Here is a 16,085-nt window from a genome sequence, read left to right on the forward strand (position 1 = left end):
GCGACAGTCGGTGAGTATTTTTATAGTATACAGGAAAGCTTCTGTCACTGTCCACTGTAGTGAACTCTTACTTTTAATGCCATCACTCTTTTCTCCTTGTATGCAGGCTGAACCCCAGCCAGACTGTGAACCAACAAGCAACACCAAAGAAGACTGTTCCCAAGCCGAGCTGCTGCAACACTACATCCACTGTGCCAGTTCCTAAAGTCACAGGCAACCACAAGCTAACAGAATACTTCCCAGTGCGACGGAGTGTACGGAAGACGAAGAGAACTGTGCTGGAGGAAAGGCAGCGTGATCTGGAGGAAGCCATCGTGTCTCAAAGGGAGGACGGACTCGAGGTTGTATGTACACAATTGAATATGCTTATATGAGTGTTTAGGCTTTCACAGTGACTGACTTACTTACTTACTGGCTTTTAAGGAACCCGGAGGTTCATTGCCGCCCTCACATAAGCTCACATTGGTCCCTATCCTGAGCAAGATTAATCCAGTCCCTATCATCATACCCCACCTCCCTCAAATCCATTTTAATATTATCTTCCCATCTATGTCTCGGCCTCCCCAAAGGTCTTTTTCCCTCCGGCCTCCCAACTAACACTCTATATGCATTTCTGGATTCGCCCATACGTGCTACATGCCCTGCCCATCTCAAACGTCTGGATTTAATGTTCCTAATTATGTCAGGTGAAGAATACAATGCGTGCAGTTCTGTGTTGTGTAACTTTCTCCATTCTCCTGTAACTTCTTTCCTCTTAGCTTCAAATATTTTCCTAAGCACCTTATTCTCAAACACCCTTAACCTATGTTCCTCTCTCAAAGTGAGAGTCCAAGTTTCATAGCCATACAGAACAACCGGGAATATAACTGTTTTATAAATTCTAACTTTCAGATTTTTCGACAGCAGACTGGATGATAAGAGCTTCTCAACCGAATAATAACAGGCATTTCCCATATTTATTCTGTGTTTAATTTCCTCCCGAGTGTCATTTATATTTGTTACTGTTGCTCCAAGATATTTGAATTTTTCCACCTCTTCGAACGATAAATCTCCAATTTTTATATTTCCATTTCGTACAATATTCTGGTCACGAGACATAATCATATACTTTCTCTTTTCGGGATTTACTTCCAAACCTATCTCTTTACTTGCTTCCACTAAAATTTCCGTGTTTTCCCTAATCGTTTGTGGATTTTCTCCTAACATATTCACGTCATCTGCATAGACAAGCAGCCGTTCTATTCCAAACCCAACTGTGTTCAGAATTAGGTTTTTGGGCAGTCCACCGCGTCCAGGAAGTTGGCATTTCCTATGTTTCGGAACTGCGTTCGGGCAGATAAAATAGACCAGAGAGCTCACCTACTCTGTTGGCTTGTTATGCCAGCCTGATTCAGATGACTGCACAATGGCTTCAGTTGGCTGCTGTTTATATACGAAACTAATTGCTGAAGTCAAATAAGACGCATATTACATATATGACCAGCCTCGTGGTCTAGTGGTCACAGCTTCTGGCTACAGTTGGTGAGGTCCCGGGTTCGATTTCGAGTTAGAAATTTTCTCTTAAACGGGATAATTCCTGTGTTTGTCTATGGCCTGGAATTTAAATTAATAGCCACGTCCATCAACGTTGGTTAAAGATGTAGTAACCATGGGTTACGAAAGCACTATTAAAAAGTTTATGTATGTGTGCCTAATGCCTACCCACTTCACTTTGCGTGATTCGGGTTCTGCATACTGCGGAGAGATGGCAGGAGTGTGACCCATTTTCAAATTGCACACCACTTGGACAGGTCACGTTATGCATGATGTGTATCTGTGAAGAGTTATGTCTTGTACTAGGGTGAGTGTATGTTAAGTGTTCGTGTAAGTGTAGTGTAGGGAATGGGTGAGGATAATGGCGAGGAAGGGAGAAGGGGAAATCCAGTGCTGACACGTAGCTTACTCCTGTCGAATAGCAGCAAGGGGGCCACCAGGTTTAACGTTCCCATCCGACAGATGAATCACTATCAACAGTGACATATGCCTTCCCTTCATATGCACTGCGGAGAGATTTGGGATTTAACCCAGCATATTGGTGCACAATTTAGTGATTAGAAGTTGTGCACCACCATTTCTCCTGGTCCTGAGGTAGAAATTTTACAAGAAAATTTCTGGCCCTGCCAGGAATCGAACCCAGGCTGGCTAGTCTGGAGACAGACGCGCTACCACAAAACTAACTCGGCGGACCACTGTTAAAAATAACCATGATTAAAATTTAATTTCTGTGCACCAGTTACTTAATAATGATTAGCTGACACCTCATTTAACCAGGATGAAGTCTGAGCCAAGATAATACTTAACTACTGGGCCCTTCAGGGCTGTAGCGCCATGGATTTACTTACTGTTTATAAAAGAACAATAATACTGAAGTCAAATGATGTACTCGATAACATCAACATGCATTATAATAATTATTATAGAAGTAATAAACAAGCATTTTTATGCTTCCAAAAAGAAATTTTTTGTTTATTTTATTGTGAGATTTTCATTCATACTACAATACGTAATTACAGTGAAACAAAATTTTATTTTTGTGTCGTCAGGATTCGATTAATCGGGACTCTACTGTTTTCGCTGTAAGAAAAATCCTAACGTAAACATAAGCCCGTTGCTGTCATACCCGTGATTGGCTCCCAGTCGAAACACTCACACAACACAGGAAAATATAGTTCGTATTTGGAAACTATAATTTTGTATTATTTGAAAATAAAAAATTGAATTCTAGTTGTTAAATACGATTAAACATACAACTTCACACTCTCATGTAAAATGCTATGTAAAAGAAAAGGTACTTTTATATTTTGTTATGTACTATGAACGTGGATGAATACCAACAGTAATACCGAGGTAGTCTGTTCTTGTAACAAGCTGGCGTCACTTGAGCTCGTATAATAAGTTAAGTGAGTTTTAATTACAATAATATTCTAAAGTAAATGTTTCCTAAGTAAACGAATGCATAGTAGTGAGGTTAGGTCTACTTGACGAGTAACGGCAATTGTTTAACATGAAACAGAATGTACAATAGTAGGCGGGAACACGTACTGAGAATCTATGGCGCCAAACAGTGGCCAATGAAGCCTCACTTCAGTCACGTGCTATTGTTTACATTAGGATTTTTCTTACAGTGAAAAGATTATAGTGTAATTAGCCAATTACAGTATGTATGTATTTATTTACACTGCAATGGGTATATACCCGGTGGCAGTGGTAACTAATTACACTCAATAATGACAATAATAAACTTATTAATTAAAAATACAATTAATAATAATACTAATAATTAATGGCGGCCGGGTAGCTCAGTTGGTAGAGCAGCTGGCTACGGACTGGAAGGTCCGGGGTTCGATCCCAGGTGGTAACAGGATTTTTTCTTGTTGCCAAACTTTCAGAATGGCCCCGAGGTTCACTCAGCCTCCTATAAAATTGAGTACCGGGTCTTTCCCGGGGGTAAAAGGTGGTCAGAGCGTGGTGCCGACCACACCACCTCATTCTAGTGCTGAGGTCATGGAAAGCATGGGGCTCTACCTCCATGCCCCCCAAGTGCCTTCATGGCATGTTACGGTGATACGTTTACCTTTTACCTTTACCTTTACTAATAATTAATACTAACAATAATTTATAATAATAATAATAATAATAACAACAACAACAACAGGGAATATACTAAATTAAATGAAACGATCACTTAAAATAACATTTGAAATATTCTAATTTGTATCTTAAAACTAAGATCGAACTAAACCCACGAGTATGATATGTTCATATCTGCACAAGTACCTTTCAACATTACACTCATTTTGCTGTCAACTCACTCACTGCACTGGAACTACGACACATTTCACTGATTCTATCCTGATTTCACTAACACTTCAAAAACATTTCACTGTTCAAATACTTTGCACTGCCACTATAAACTATAAAGCTTCACTGACAGGAACACGTTTCACTTACACAGCACACTTCACTGACACAACACACTTCACTGATACAACATAATTCTTCACTGATACAACATTTCAATAACAACATATCATTTACACCCTTTAAATACTGTGTATAATTACCGTCTATTGGTAAGGTCATTAAGCCTATTTTTAAATGCATTTTTGGTTGTTGGTAAAGCCTTTAGTAAGTCTGCAGGTAAAGCATTCCAGTCCCTGATAGTACGATTGAGAAAAGATTTTATTTTCCTTGTTAGTTAAGAACTATCAGAGTGATATTCCTAGATCAAGGCAGTTGGTGGGATTACTTTATGCTTTAATATATTGTGAGTTGCGACATTAGTGTCCTCGTTTTGTGTTACTCAACTGGATGATTCAGTGTTGTTCTCACTTGTTATGCTCCTCATTTAATGGGAGGTTTGTGGTTGAAATCTGATTTCGGACAGTGATTTTCTTAAGGTGATGAAATCCTGTGTATATGTCTAAATACTATGTACTGTTGAACTTTGTCATAAGTGTACCCCGAGAAAAACCGTCTGCAATATCTGCTTTATCCACCACAAATTTAATCATGACTTGGCCGAGGATCAAGCCCAGGCCATTGCCAAGAAGATGGAATGTGGGGTATGGCAAACTCCTGTCATGGCAACAAACAAGAGCAGGCCAAGTTGTGTATCATTTACCATATTGTGATCCAGATATGTACTCAGTTAAGTTGGTAACATCACACATTCAGTTTGCAAACAGGTGTTACAATACAATAGAGCATAGTGAAAAGAAAAAAAAAAAGTTTATGCTCGACCATGCCAAAATGTAGTAATTATACACCTGGTAGCAGTACTTTAATGCATGTCATTAAAGTTCAGGTTTTCGATTATTCTCGGATATGCAATTGAAAGATAACAGTATTGGATTTCCAGCCTTCGTAACTTTTCGCTAATTCTCTTTCGATTGCATATCCGAGAATAATCGATACTTGCTGTTTTATAACGGTACAAAGCTGACTTGTCATTGGCTGAACACCTGTAAGCTGAGTTGTCATTGGCTGAACACCTGTACTTTAATGAGTAGGTGTACTTTAATGACATGCATTAAAGGACTGCTACCAGGTGTATAATTACTACATTTCGGCATGGTGGAGCATAAAGTATATTAAAAATCCAAGTGAAGCCATTTTGTAGTAAATCTTTTTGTAAGTCTAATCGTAGAAGAACTTCTCAAAAAAAAAAAAAAAAAAAACTGAGTTTTATCAGTTTTTGTACATAGTTACAAATGGGGGGCTAATTGCCAAATTTGGCCCCACTTTCCCCCTCCCCCCCACCCAAAACCAGTATCAAATTTAGGTTTTATATGTGTGGTTGTTCAGCACACAACAAATTGCAAGTTTCAATTAAAGAAACCAAGGAATTTCAAATTTCCAGTATCATCTTCCCTTAAATTATAATAGTGCACAAAATACGTAATATTGTGAATTCATTCCTTCTTTGAATTTTATAGGCTATACTGTATTTATTTTTTTCTTATAGCAACACGTGTTTGAGACATTTAGTTCTTTTGATGACTGCTGCGACCAATTTTGACTCTATATAGTATTTTGACGTGTACAAAAATGTTATGCAAAGATAATCTGTAAACATTAAGGAGTTCATTGTAATAAATCATGAGTAATTATTCTTCCAACAATCTTGAGCAATATCACTTATACTTTTCTTTCTCTGAGATATAATATTAAAGCAATATTAAAACATTGACATCATGATGGCACAGGTGCACAACTTCGAAGGAAAGGGACGTGGTGTTGTCACAACACGGCAGTTCTCAAAGGGTGAATTCGTGGTGGAGTATGCAGGGGAGCTGATCGACATCTGTGAGGCCAAGGAGCGAGAGAAGAACTATGCACAAGACCAGAACACGGGCTGCTACATGTACTACTTCAAGTACAGGAACACCCAGTACTGGTGAGCAGGAGACCACATTCTCTTTGTTTCTAGTTCTAACATTTGCTGCTTGTACACTGTAGTTGTATTATTCATTCAGTCATTTATTTTATTCCATAGATCTTACATGAGCAATGAAGCTTTAAGATGTGGAACAGGTCAAAATTTTACAATATTACAATTACAATTTTTACAGTTTTACAATCTAGTAATTTTCTACAATTTTTACAATTTTGTGCAATTTTTCACAATATTTTGGCGAGATGTAGTGAGATGAGGTGAGGTCCGAGGATTCGCCAAAATATTACCCGGCATTTGCCTTTTGGTTTGGGGAAAACCTCGGAAAAACCCAACCAGGTAATCAAATCAAAGGGGGGTAATCTAATCAGAGCGGTTGATGCCAAGGACTCGCCATACACCATCCGGCTTCAGTCCCACGGCTGTGAAAAACTCGGAAGAAACCAAAGACCAAAGGGGGATCCAACCCAAGCCCGAACGCAGCTCCGGATCAGCAGCCCAGCGAGTCTGCCGACTGAGCTACATCAATGGCTCTACTAAAAGTATACAATACATAGCCAATCAGATTATTAAATTTACAAACGCAAACGATCATTCATCAGTTGAGCTATATGTATAATACAAAACAAGCAAGTTAATTAAATTTAAGGCATTAACAATTCAACCAGTTGTAATATACAGAAATTGATAATACATATCATGCAAACTACTTCAAATTACAAACACAAACAATTTATCAGTAGAGCTATATAGATTACTATTCAATTTAAAGCATATACAATTCATCGGCCAAAACTATACAAATATATACAATACAAAGTAGCATACTTTCATTAAATCAATTTATAAGCTTAAACAATTAATCAGTTGACCTATACAGTATACTATTCAATTTACAGCACATACAATTCATCAGTTATGCTAAAAAAAATATACAATGCATAGTAAACAGATTAAGTCAATATAAAAACATATTTTGGTTGAGCTATTTAAAATTGTACATGTCATTTAAGTAGAATAATTCAATTCACAAGCATAAACAATTTATCAGTTGTGTAGAAGGTATGAGTATGTAGAAATTTGGTTAATTCTTTTCTGAATCTTTTCTCGTGGTTCTTCAAATCTTTAAGATAATTAGGCAGTGCATTGAAGACTGTTATACATGAATAGCGAACTCCTTTTTTAAAACAGCTTAGGCTAACAGAGGGTAGATGAAGATCTGATTTATGTCTTGTATTAAAATGATGAATGTCTTGATTAGTACTGAATTTATCTTGGTTCTTAATATATAGCATCATTAGGGAAAGAATGTATTCACAAGGAAAAGTCAAGATTTCTAAATTTCGGAAAATATTTTTACATGATGTCCTTTTATGCAATAGTCATGATTACCCATGTGCAATTGCTGTGACAAATTCAGTATAAGTGTTAAATGAAATGACAGGAGTAACATAAAAGTACAGTCACACGTTGCTACTTTTGTAGCACTGCAGTACAAAATACTGCACAAGTCTTATACTGCGACGTGTGAACAACGGTGCAACCTGAAAAGTAGCGGCTGTCAAACCAGCTGCCGGCTACTTTTTTAAAGGTAGCGATGTGTGAATAGGGTTCTCAGGATTGCAGCTGCAGCATTTTTGAGATCAGTTTTGTTGAAACTTCTACAGCTGTTGCAAACAGTGTTAACACCCAAATGTTTCGATATATTGTAATGCGTGACATGATGAAAATAAATTATATATAACAGTTACTAAATGTACAGGACAGTCAGAGCATATTTGCTGATGGTACAGTCCGGGTCAGCTTACTTCATACCCTAAGGGTGAAACCTAACCATTTTTCCCCCATTACCACATACGCTAGTGGATTGTGGTGATTTTCTAGTTTGCAGGTTGAATTTTCTTTTGCCAACTACGTTTCGAATTTCGATACTGACAAATACTACAAATGGTAGTGAGTTTGTAACTGGTATGTTGGCAGCTGAGACAGGTATCGACAATATTTGTCGGTACTAGAGTTCCATGAAATTAAAATTGTACTAGATTTCTGAGCCGGTTATTGGTAGCTAGTGAAATTTGAACATACTAATAATTAATTAATATCAGTATTAATATTAATACATAATAGTAATTTTATGTGTTGCATTGTGGCTATAATTCAAGACTATAGTCAGGTAAGTTTTCGGAGTTAGTACTAATAGTTTCATGTGTCAAGCAAAATACATTTTTAGGTTAGGTCTCGTGAGGCAATTGTTTAGTCAAATCAGTGAATTTCATATTACCAGACAAAAGGAAAGCAATAAAACAGTTGACATGTTGATCCCTTTCCCGTATAGTTTGCCTACGAAAATGTGTTACAAATTATTGAATTATTTAGAATAACCTTCCTACACAAAGTATTGTACTGGTAAGTAAATAAGTCCTTTAGTACGTAGGGTCGTGTGATATCTGGTAACAGTTGGCAACATTGACAAGATGGCACTATATGCTGTTTAGGAACTGTTTTTATGTGACCTTCAATATATAATTCTTTTTCTTTTTCTCCTGTAGTTAGTTTCAAACGCAAGGGTTGCCAACATTGCTTACGAGAATATGATATTGGTTTTCTTGAAGTTTATAGCATTATAATAAAAATAATGCCAATTTCTGAATATTAGTTAGGACAGAAAAATAAATATTAAATCTACTTGAACCAAGGCAGTGCTTATGCAATTTACAAATGCCAGTTCCCACAACAAAGAGTGCGTGAGAGGGAGAGAGTGTGTTTTTTTCTCTCTCTCACACAGCGTTTGCATCCCTCAGGTTGCGCAGTATGAAAAGTAGCGTGCAGTGCGCTACTTTTGACTTATGTGTGAACACGACACGCAACTTTTGCAGCTGCAGTACAAAAGTTGCACAGCAGAAGTAGCGATGTGTGACTCTACCTCAACAATTACAATGTACAATGCTTATGGTGACACTAATGACAATAGTATAACAGTAATATTGATGCTAAGAATGATGATTTATTTATATATTTATTTACTTTATTTTGTTCTGGTGGAGTTAAGGTCAGAAGACCTTCTCTTCCACAACACCATAAATACAAATACAACTAAAACATGACATTGATTGGTGGTGGTGATGGGGACTGCAGTAGTGTTAACTAATTGTGAATTTAAACTATTATGTACTTAAATTTAACGACTGGAAGAATATGAGAAAATGTTATTTTGAGTGCAATCATAAGCGATTGAATTTACGATTTCCTTCCCCAAATGTGAGTGTTTTCACAAATTGGCACTTAATTCGCTATTTCCACACACCATATGCATGTCGAACACAGACATTTCCAGCTGTTTACTGTTTTATTGCTTTCCCTTAATAACTAAAGTTAAAGTATGTACAGTGCATATCCCTTTCAGTTCTTCAGTAAAAAATCTTGGCATTCACATGGATAATAATCTCAACTGGGACATGCAAATCACAGAAACCTGCAGAAAAGTATATTCTATTATCCATGTGCTAAAAAGGATAAATGTTCATCTCCCCTCTTGCTTAAAAAAAAAGTCCCTTGTGCAGACGCTTGTATTTCCTTATTTTGACTATGTTGACATTTTACTGACTGACCTCTCCAGCGTCAACAAAACGAAACTTCAACGTGCTCATAACTTGTGTGTACGTTTTGTAAGCAATGTTCGTAAATATGACCATATTACTCCATCCCTGAAAGCAATAGGTTGGCTTAAACTAGATAAGAAAAGAAATTTACATTCACTTCTCCTTCTCTTCGAAATCTTGAACTCTTCTATTCCTTCGTACCTGTCGTCTCGCTTCACTTACCTTTCTTCCCACCACAATCAGAACACACGCTCTCGCCATGAAACAATACTAACAATACCATCCCATTGCACCTCCTCATACTCATCCTCTTTCACAATGGCCCTGCCAAGACTCTGGAATTCGCTACCTGCTAGCATCAAGGACTTTCGAAATAAAATTGAATTCAAACGCAAACTTACTAGGCACTTGGTCAGTAATTGAGACTCGTTCAGACATGGTTTCATGTAAATAGTTCTCTTAATCTACCACAAAATATTTCAATATCCAGTAATTTCATCACTATAGATTTTTGTTATTGTAGGTTTAATTTGTAATTCAGTAAATACAAAAATATTCTTTGTTCTTAACTTCTATGATAAAATGTCTAGCTTTCATTAATCAGGTAATCTTGTCGTACTTTAATTTTTATTGTAATTGTAATTGTAGATTTAATGTTAATTGTAATTTTATTGTTCATATTATAGTTGTAATCCCCTGGTAGAGGGGCAGAGAAGGCCTGACGGCCTTATTTCTACCAGATTAAATAAATAAATACTAATAATACTAATATAGTTTACAACAGTTTTGTTACTACATTGCTGAGTTCAGAATGTTATTTAAAGCCCTGAAGATGTTGTATCGACTGTTGTTTTGGTTAATGATGATTGCAAGTCTCTGTTATGCTGCTGTTGTCATACATGCTTCATATATCACACTTTAAGGAGCCATGAAATGTCTTGGGAGAGTTACTTGATAAAGACTGGATTGGGTGTAGAAAGCGAAAGATTTCAATTCAATTGTTGCCTAATGTTACATTATTTCTCCCACATACAAAGTAGGAATTTGTGACAGTTCCAGAACATCTATTTTGATACTTCCATCTGCGCCTTGGATCCCTCAGCCAAGGAGAGCTTGATAACATTACTTGCTTTTCTAGCACCATACAAGAAGTGAACGTGGCATTCCTACATGGATCCTTCCCTTAGTTGTCATCATATTGTTGCAGTGTCAAGTGTATAATTTGTTAATTTTGTATAGTTTCAGTTTAGTTGTGGTTTAACTTTAATGAAATGGTATAGTTTAATTCTAGTTAGTTTTAATTTGTAGGCCTACATATTCTTACCATAACAATGTCGCAATCTGAACAAAATCGTGAGAGAAACAGAGTGAGACTGTACAAAAGCAGAGGAAAGTAAGAAAAATGGGAAGGGGTGCCGTGATACGAAGACAAATACATGAAATGATGTGTTCGGTACGAGAATGTTTAAAGTGGGAAAGACAAAATAAAGGTTCTTGAAGATGTGAATAAAGTTATAATTTCCTGCCTTCTTAACAACTGATGATTTGTTTAAAGATTTTATAGACAGTATGTCTGAGCTTCTATTGTAAAGCCTTAAAAAGAGATGCACAGTTTCAATAATAGGAGTGGATTTTATAGGTGGTGTTTCTGCATTAATTTCTAAATTATTTATGAAATCAAAATTTTGCTACATGACTTCACCCATAAGAAAGGGTATGCATATTTAGGCTACACTTGCAATAGAATTTGGTGGAGACTGAAATTCAAATAACTAATACCGTATTTGCTCGTGTATTTTGCGCACCCTAATTTTTAAGGGATTATTTTGAACTTTATTTTTGCTCCGTGTATTTTGCGCACACATTTTACATACATATTTTTTTCAGTGTAGTACGGATTACGTACATTTTTTTCAGTGTAGTAGGGATTTTCCTTCCCTACAGTCCATCGTAGGTCATTCACCAGCAACTGAAGTATCTGCTTCAGAAAGAAACTCCAAAGTCCTGCTACTTTAACAATGCTTGTCCTTAGTAGAGAAAAGTTACCAGTATAGAAAATTAGCCCTACCGTAAATACTTGTATTTCAGTTGACTTTCAACACTTCTAATGTGCAATTGTGTTTATACAGTATTTCAAGATGGGAAAGAAAAATAATAATTACACCGCGTCGTATAAATTGAAAGTGATAAGTTTCGCAGAACAGTTTGGCAATTGTGCAGCTCAGAACTCAGAAGAGGACCTCTTATTTGAAAAATCCGCATATTTTCAGTGGCCAAAGTTAATTAAAAAGTGCGCAAATTACGCGAGCAAATACGGTAATTTTTACAATTTAGCTTCGCAGCCAATCACAGGAAACAAATTTCATGTCTCAAAGCAACAATGCCATCTGTTTACTTATAATTTTTTGATCAAGTTTACCCCAGTTTATGGTATGAAGAAATAGGGAGGGAGTATGTCATGCAATATGTCCTATAATGTCTTCCCTAAATAAACCTTGTTTGCCCCCCCCCCCCCAAGCAAAAACTGAAATTTGACTGAGGTTTGCATATATTTCATAGCTTTATTTCCATGCTTATCACTAACAAACACAAAAACTCTGCCTGGCTTTCAAGGAAATGCAGTTGAGTGGCAACATCGTAGTAACACTCTGTAACTTCCACATGTTTTTTGTTTAGTCAACTGTCCGAAGACAGGTCTCAGCCCCACAAGTGACACCAACAAGGCATCACTCATGAGGCAACTAGGCCAGGAGATAATGGGGTAGGGTGGCCAGTTCCTTCCCCCTCATTGCATACATCGCTGACTAGTTATATATTACACTAATCAGACTTCAGATGTATACAAACAATTGTTCTTCCTCTGTCACATATCGTCAAGTGAGATGCACTGCCTGATAATAGATGTACATATCAGCCAGAACATCAGTCAGAGGTAACTTCCACATGATTTACTAGAAATATCGAAATCTTTCCCCATGGCCATAATAGGTTCTTAGAATTAGCATGGAATGGTAATGGAACTGAAAACTGACTGCAGCTTGCATGGAATTTTAGTATGAGTGAGAGAACAGTACAGAGATGATTTGGAGAATGGAACATGGTCATGTCTGCTTTCTATAATTCCAGAATTGATTCCATAGCACCAAATCTGTCATCTTCACTTTGCACATCTGTACACCGCAATATTCTTTTTCAATGGATTTAGGTTATCTCTGATAATCTCCAGGCAGGATGGAGAGTCTCTAGATTTTCAGAAGAAGCTGGAGTGGGAGAGCAGTGCACGGTTCCATTCTTCAAGTCGTCTCTCTGAACTATCCTTTCACTCATACTAACTCCTGTACAGGCTATTCCATATGAAATCGATCAGTAAAAAACCTCGCATTTTTTTAATACTCTAATTTTTTCCCTACTTATACAAGGTGCTGAGGACAGTGCATTTAAAAAAATATACTATCGAAAGTCAAACAGTTTTCATACTATTGAGCGACAAATTTAGCGTATTTTATAAAAACAAGCCTCTTTCAGCGCTCAGAACTCTGGAATCATTTACTGTAGAACATTGAACGAGAGCTTATTTTGAAGCTGACATTTGGTAGGTTATGATAAGAAGTAATCCTTATTTTTATTGTATACAGAGAGACAGATAATCTGATTTTACTTACTTTCAGTCTTTTTGCCCATTTGTAAAAATGTAAAAAAAATATTGAGAAAAAACCTTGCATTATTAAGAGGGATTCGGCATTGTTTGCTTAGTGGCTCGGCAATAAGTTTCGAGGATATTAAATAAATTATTTTCACACGCACTGGCCGAGAGCTGAAGATAAGCGAGTGTTGGGCGTCATTTTACTCCTGTGTTTATGAAAACTTGTGATAAAGCTAGCCCAGCTATGCGCTACTAGACAAAACATCACGTGTTTGTCTCCTGGCCTTGCTTGTCTTGGCTAAATCCCGCCTCACATTCAGCTGGTTACTTCACACGCATACTATTTATTTTCTTTATTTGATGTTTTCAACACTTTCTTATCAATGGTGCACCAGTAAAAAATATGTGTTTATCTGTACTTTCAATGCGGAATCTAACCATATATTTTAAAAATATTTTTTCATGGGCAAAGGTGTCTTAATGAAGAAAAATCTAAATTTCTCCATTTCCATAAAAAGTAAGAAAAACTGTTTACATGTCAGTATAAACTTTAATTTCTCAGCATCAAAATAAACCATGATTTTGATCATTGGGTGAAAGGGTTTCGGAGCCACAACAGTTTAAAGTTGCTAATTTTATGAAAATACGATAAATTAAAATATTTTTAATTTAAACACTATGAAGTTCTGATGCCTCAAACTTTGCACAAAGTATTGTATCACAGTTGTCAACGGACAGAAAAAGTTTCATTGTAATTAAAAATTGCAAGGTCAATTTTCTCTATATTTCGGTCGATTTGAGATGGAATAGCCCGTACACATTATTGTTGGTTCTGAGTTCCTGCCACTTTACATGCCGATTTCTAGAGACGAAACTAATCAGAAATTAGACTATAAATTTGCACCTTAAAGCCTGAATCAGTTGCAGCGAGGTGCAACACAACATTTTGTCCGATGACTTGTCTCCCATTGGTTTCTTATGCTGGGGTGTACACAGAATCAGCTGTGATGAGACAGTCACAAGCAGACGTGGGAAGACAACATTGGATGACTGCTTGAACTTTGTCGCGAGCAAATGCTGCAGTGTACTGTGCATCATTAGTAACCACACCCACAATTGCAAGCTTCCACTATCTACAGATATAATTGTTGTGTAGTGCACATTATTCATAATGGAGCTCGATACAGATGAATTAATTGTTTTAATACAGGAAAGATACGTTCTGTACAAAGTCAGGACAATAATATGGTTTCTAAAATGTAGGAGGAAATTGCAAATAAGATGAAAGCACCAGGTGAATAATAATTGAAGCGTCGGCTGGAGCAACCTTGTAAGTTACAAAATTTCCATTCAGCGTATTTCCGTGTAATAATGTTGTATATCATGTTACCTTGCTATACTCTTCGGCTTACAACTGTCCATCAATGCAGTACGTGAAATTTGTCCACTAGAAGTTTGCTACCCTATAGGAACAACGTACGTGTACACATTTTTGCAGCTCCTGTAAATTTTACCAAATGTAACTTATAACGTTGTTCCAGCCGACACTTGAATTAATAATAATAATAATTTGTAGTGGGCTCTATACTATCACTCATTATTGATTTAATATATTTTTCATTATTATTACCCGTGAATTAGTCATAAACATACAAAATGACGTTTGTGCACTGTATTGGTAATATTTAATTTTAAGACTCTTTCAGTTGTATAGATTTTTAGATGTATTAGGCATCCTTAGGAAGTAATAACCAGATACAATAGAATTTCTGATATCAACAGTCCTAATTCATTGACACCATTTTCTAGTCTAGGCCAGTTTTCCAAACCCACACATCCAGCAAATCAGCTGTCGCTGTGAGACAATATAAAGCAAAACATAGTGTCATGATGAGCCGACCTATGTCGTGTCTGATTCTGTGTGCAGCCGGCCTAAGTCTAGAGGTGTTAAATTATAGCATTAGTTTTTTCTATTTATAGCAAAAATATTTTTAAAAGTAGCATTTTGTGCCATTAATTGTTTGAAGGAATAGTGTTTATTAGCTAAAATCTGTTCTGTTGTCTTATGTATTTGAGAGGGGTAAATAAAAAATAAGACATATGGGCAACTATAGTTTAAATTATGTTACCAAAAAAATAAAAGAATTGAGAAACAAGCAAACCATGAAAATGCAAAGAAAAATGTGCATAGTTATACATTGACAACACAGTTTACTCTAACAGTATGACACAGAATGAAGGTTCGTGTTAAAATTCTGCAACAACCTGCATTTACTATAATTTAAAAATCAACTCAAAATATTACAAGCAGCTGAAGCCTTCCTTATAACAATAATAGTTACTTATTCTGGCGAAGTTAAGGCCATCGGGCTTTCTCTTCCACTTCGCCAGAAACAAAAGAAGTGGATACAGTTTGCAGTAATACAAGTTAATGATTACAGAACTTAAAGAACACTAAAAAATTTATATAGTCATACAAGCACAAGTTGAGTAAAATAATGCGAACATACTAAATAATAATTACAAAATAATATAAGGCTAGAAGTTACACTGGCTGCGAAACTAGGTGGCCTGGGTTCGATTCCCGGTCGGGACAAGTTACCTGGTTGAGGTTTTTTCCGGGGTTTTCCCTCAACCCAATATGAGCAAATGCTGGGTAACTTTTGGTGCTGGACCCCGGACTCATTTCACCGGCATTATCACCTTCATATCATTCAGACGCTAAATAACCTAAAATGTTGATAAAGTGTCGTAAAATAACCTACTGACAAAAAAAAAAGTTACACTCAATAAATATGCAAGTACCAATATTACAAATTTAGACGTAAATTATAACTATACAACACTGAGGAAAATTACATATACACACAAACGAAAATTAAACATGAATGAGGAAGAAAGAAAACAT

The 16,085-nt window shown here is 36.4% G+C and overlaps 1 protein-coding gene across 5 annotated transcripts in view; it reads left to right on the forward strand.

The window, feature by feature from the left end:
• Positions 1 to 16,085, forward strand: part of Set8 (SET domain containing 8) — a 28,918-nt gene that overhangs the window by 4,097 nt on the left and 8,736 nt on the right. Inside the window, exons 4-6 of one of the 5 annotated variants that reach the window (XM_069844903.1) lie at positions 107 to 344; positions 5,748 to 5,938; positions 12,211 to 12,397. In XM_069844903.1, the coding sequence (XP_069701004.1) occupies positions 107 to 344; positions 5,748 to 5,938; positions 12,211 to 12,247 (466 nt within the window). In that variant the 3' untranslated portion in view covers positions 12,248 to 12,397. Of the gene's footprint in view, positions 1 to 106; positions 345 to 5,747; positions 5,939 to 6,322; positions 10,128 to 12,210; positions 12,398 to 16,085 lie in introns of those variants that run through there. The other 4 variants (XM_069844898.1, XM_069844899.1, XM_069844900.1 and 1 more) reach the window with 4 other exon arrangements.

Source organism: Periplaneta americana, chromosome 14 (assembly GCF_040183065.1).
Source record: "Periplaneta americana isolate PAMFEO1 chromosome 14, P.americana_PAMFEO1_priV1, whole genome shotgun sequence".
NCBI lineage: Eukaryota > Metazoa > Arthropoda > Insecta > Blattodea > Blattidae > Periplaneta > Periplaneta americana.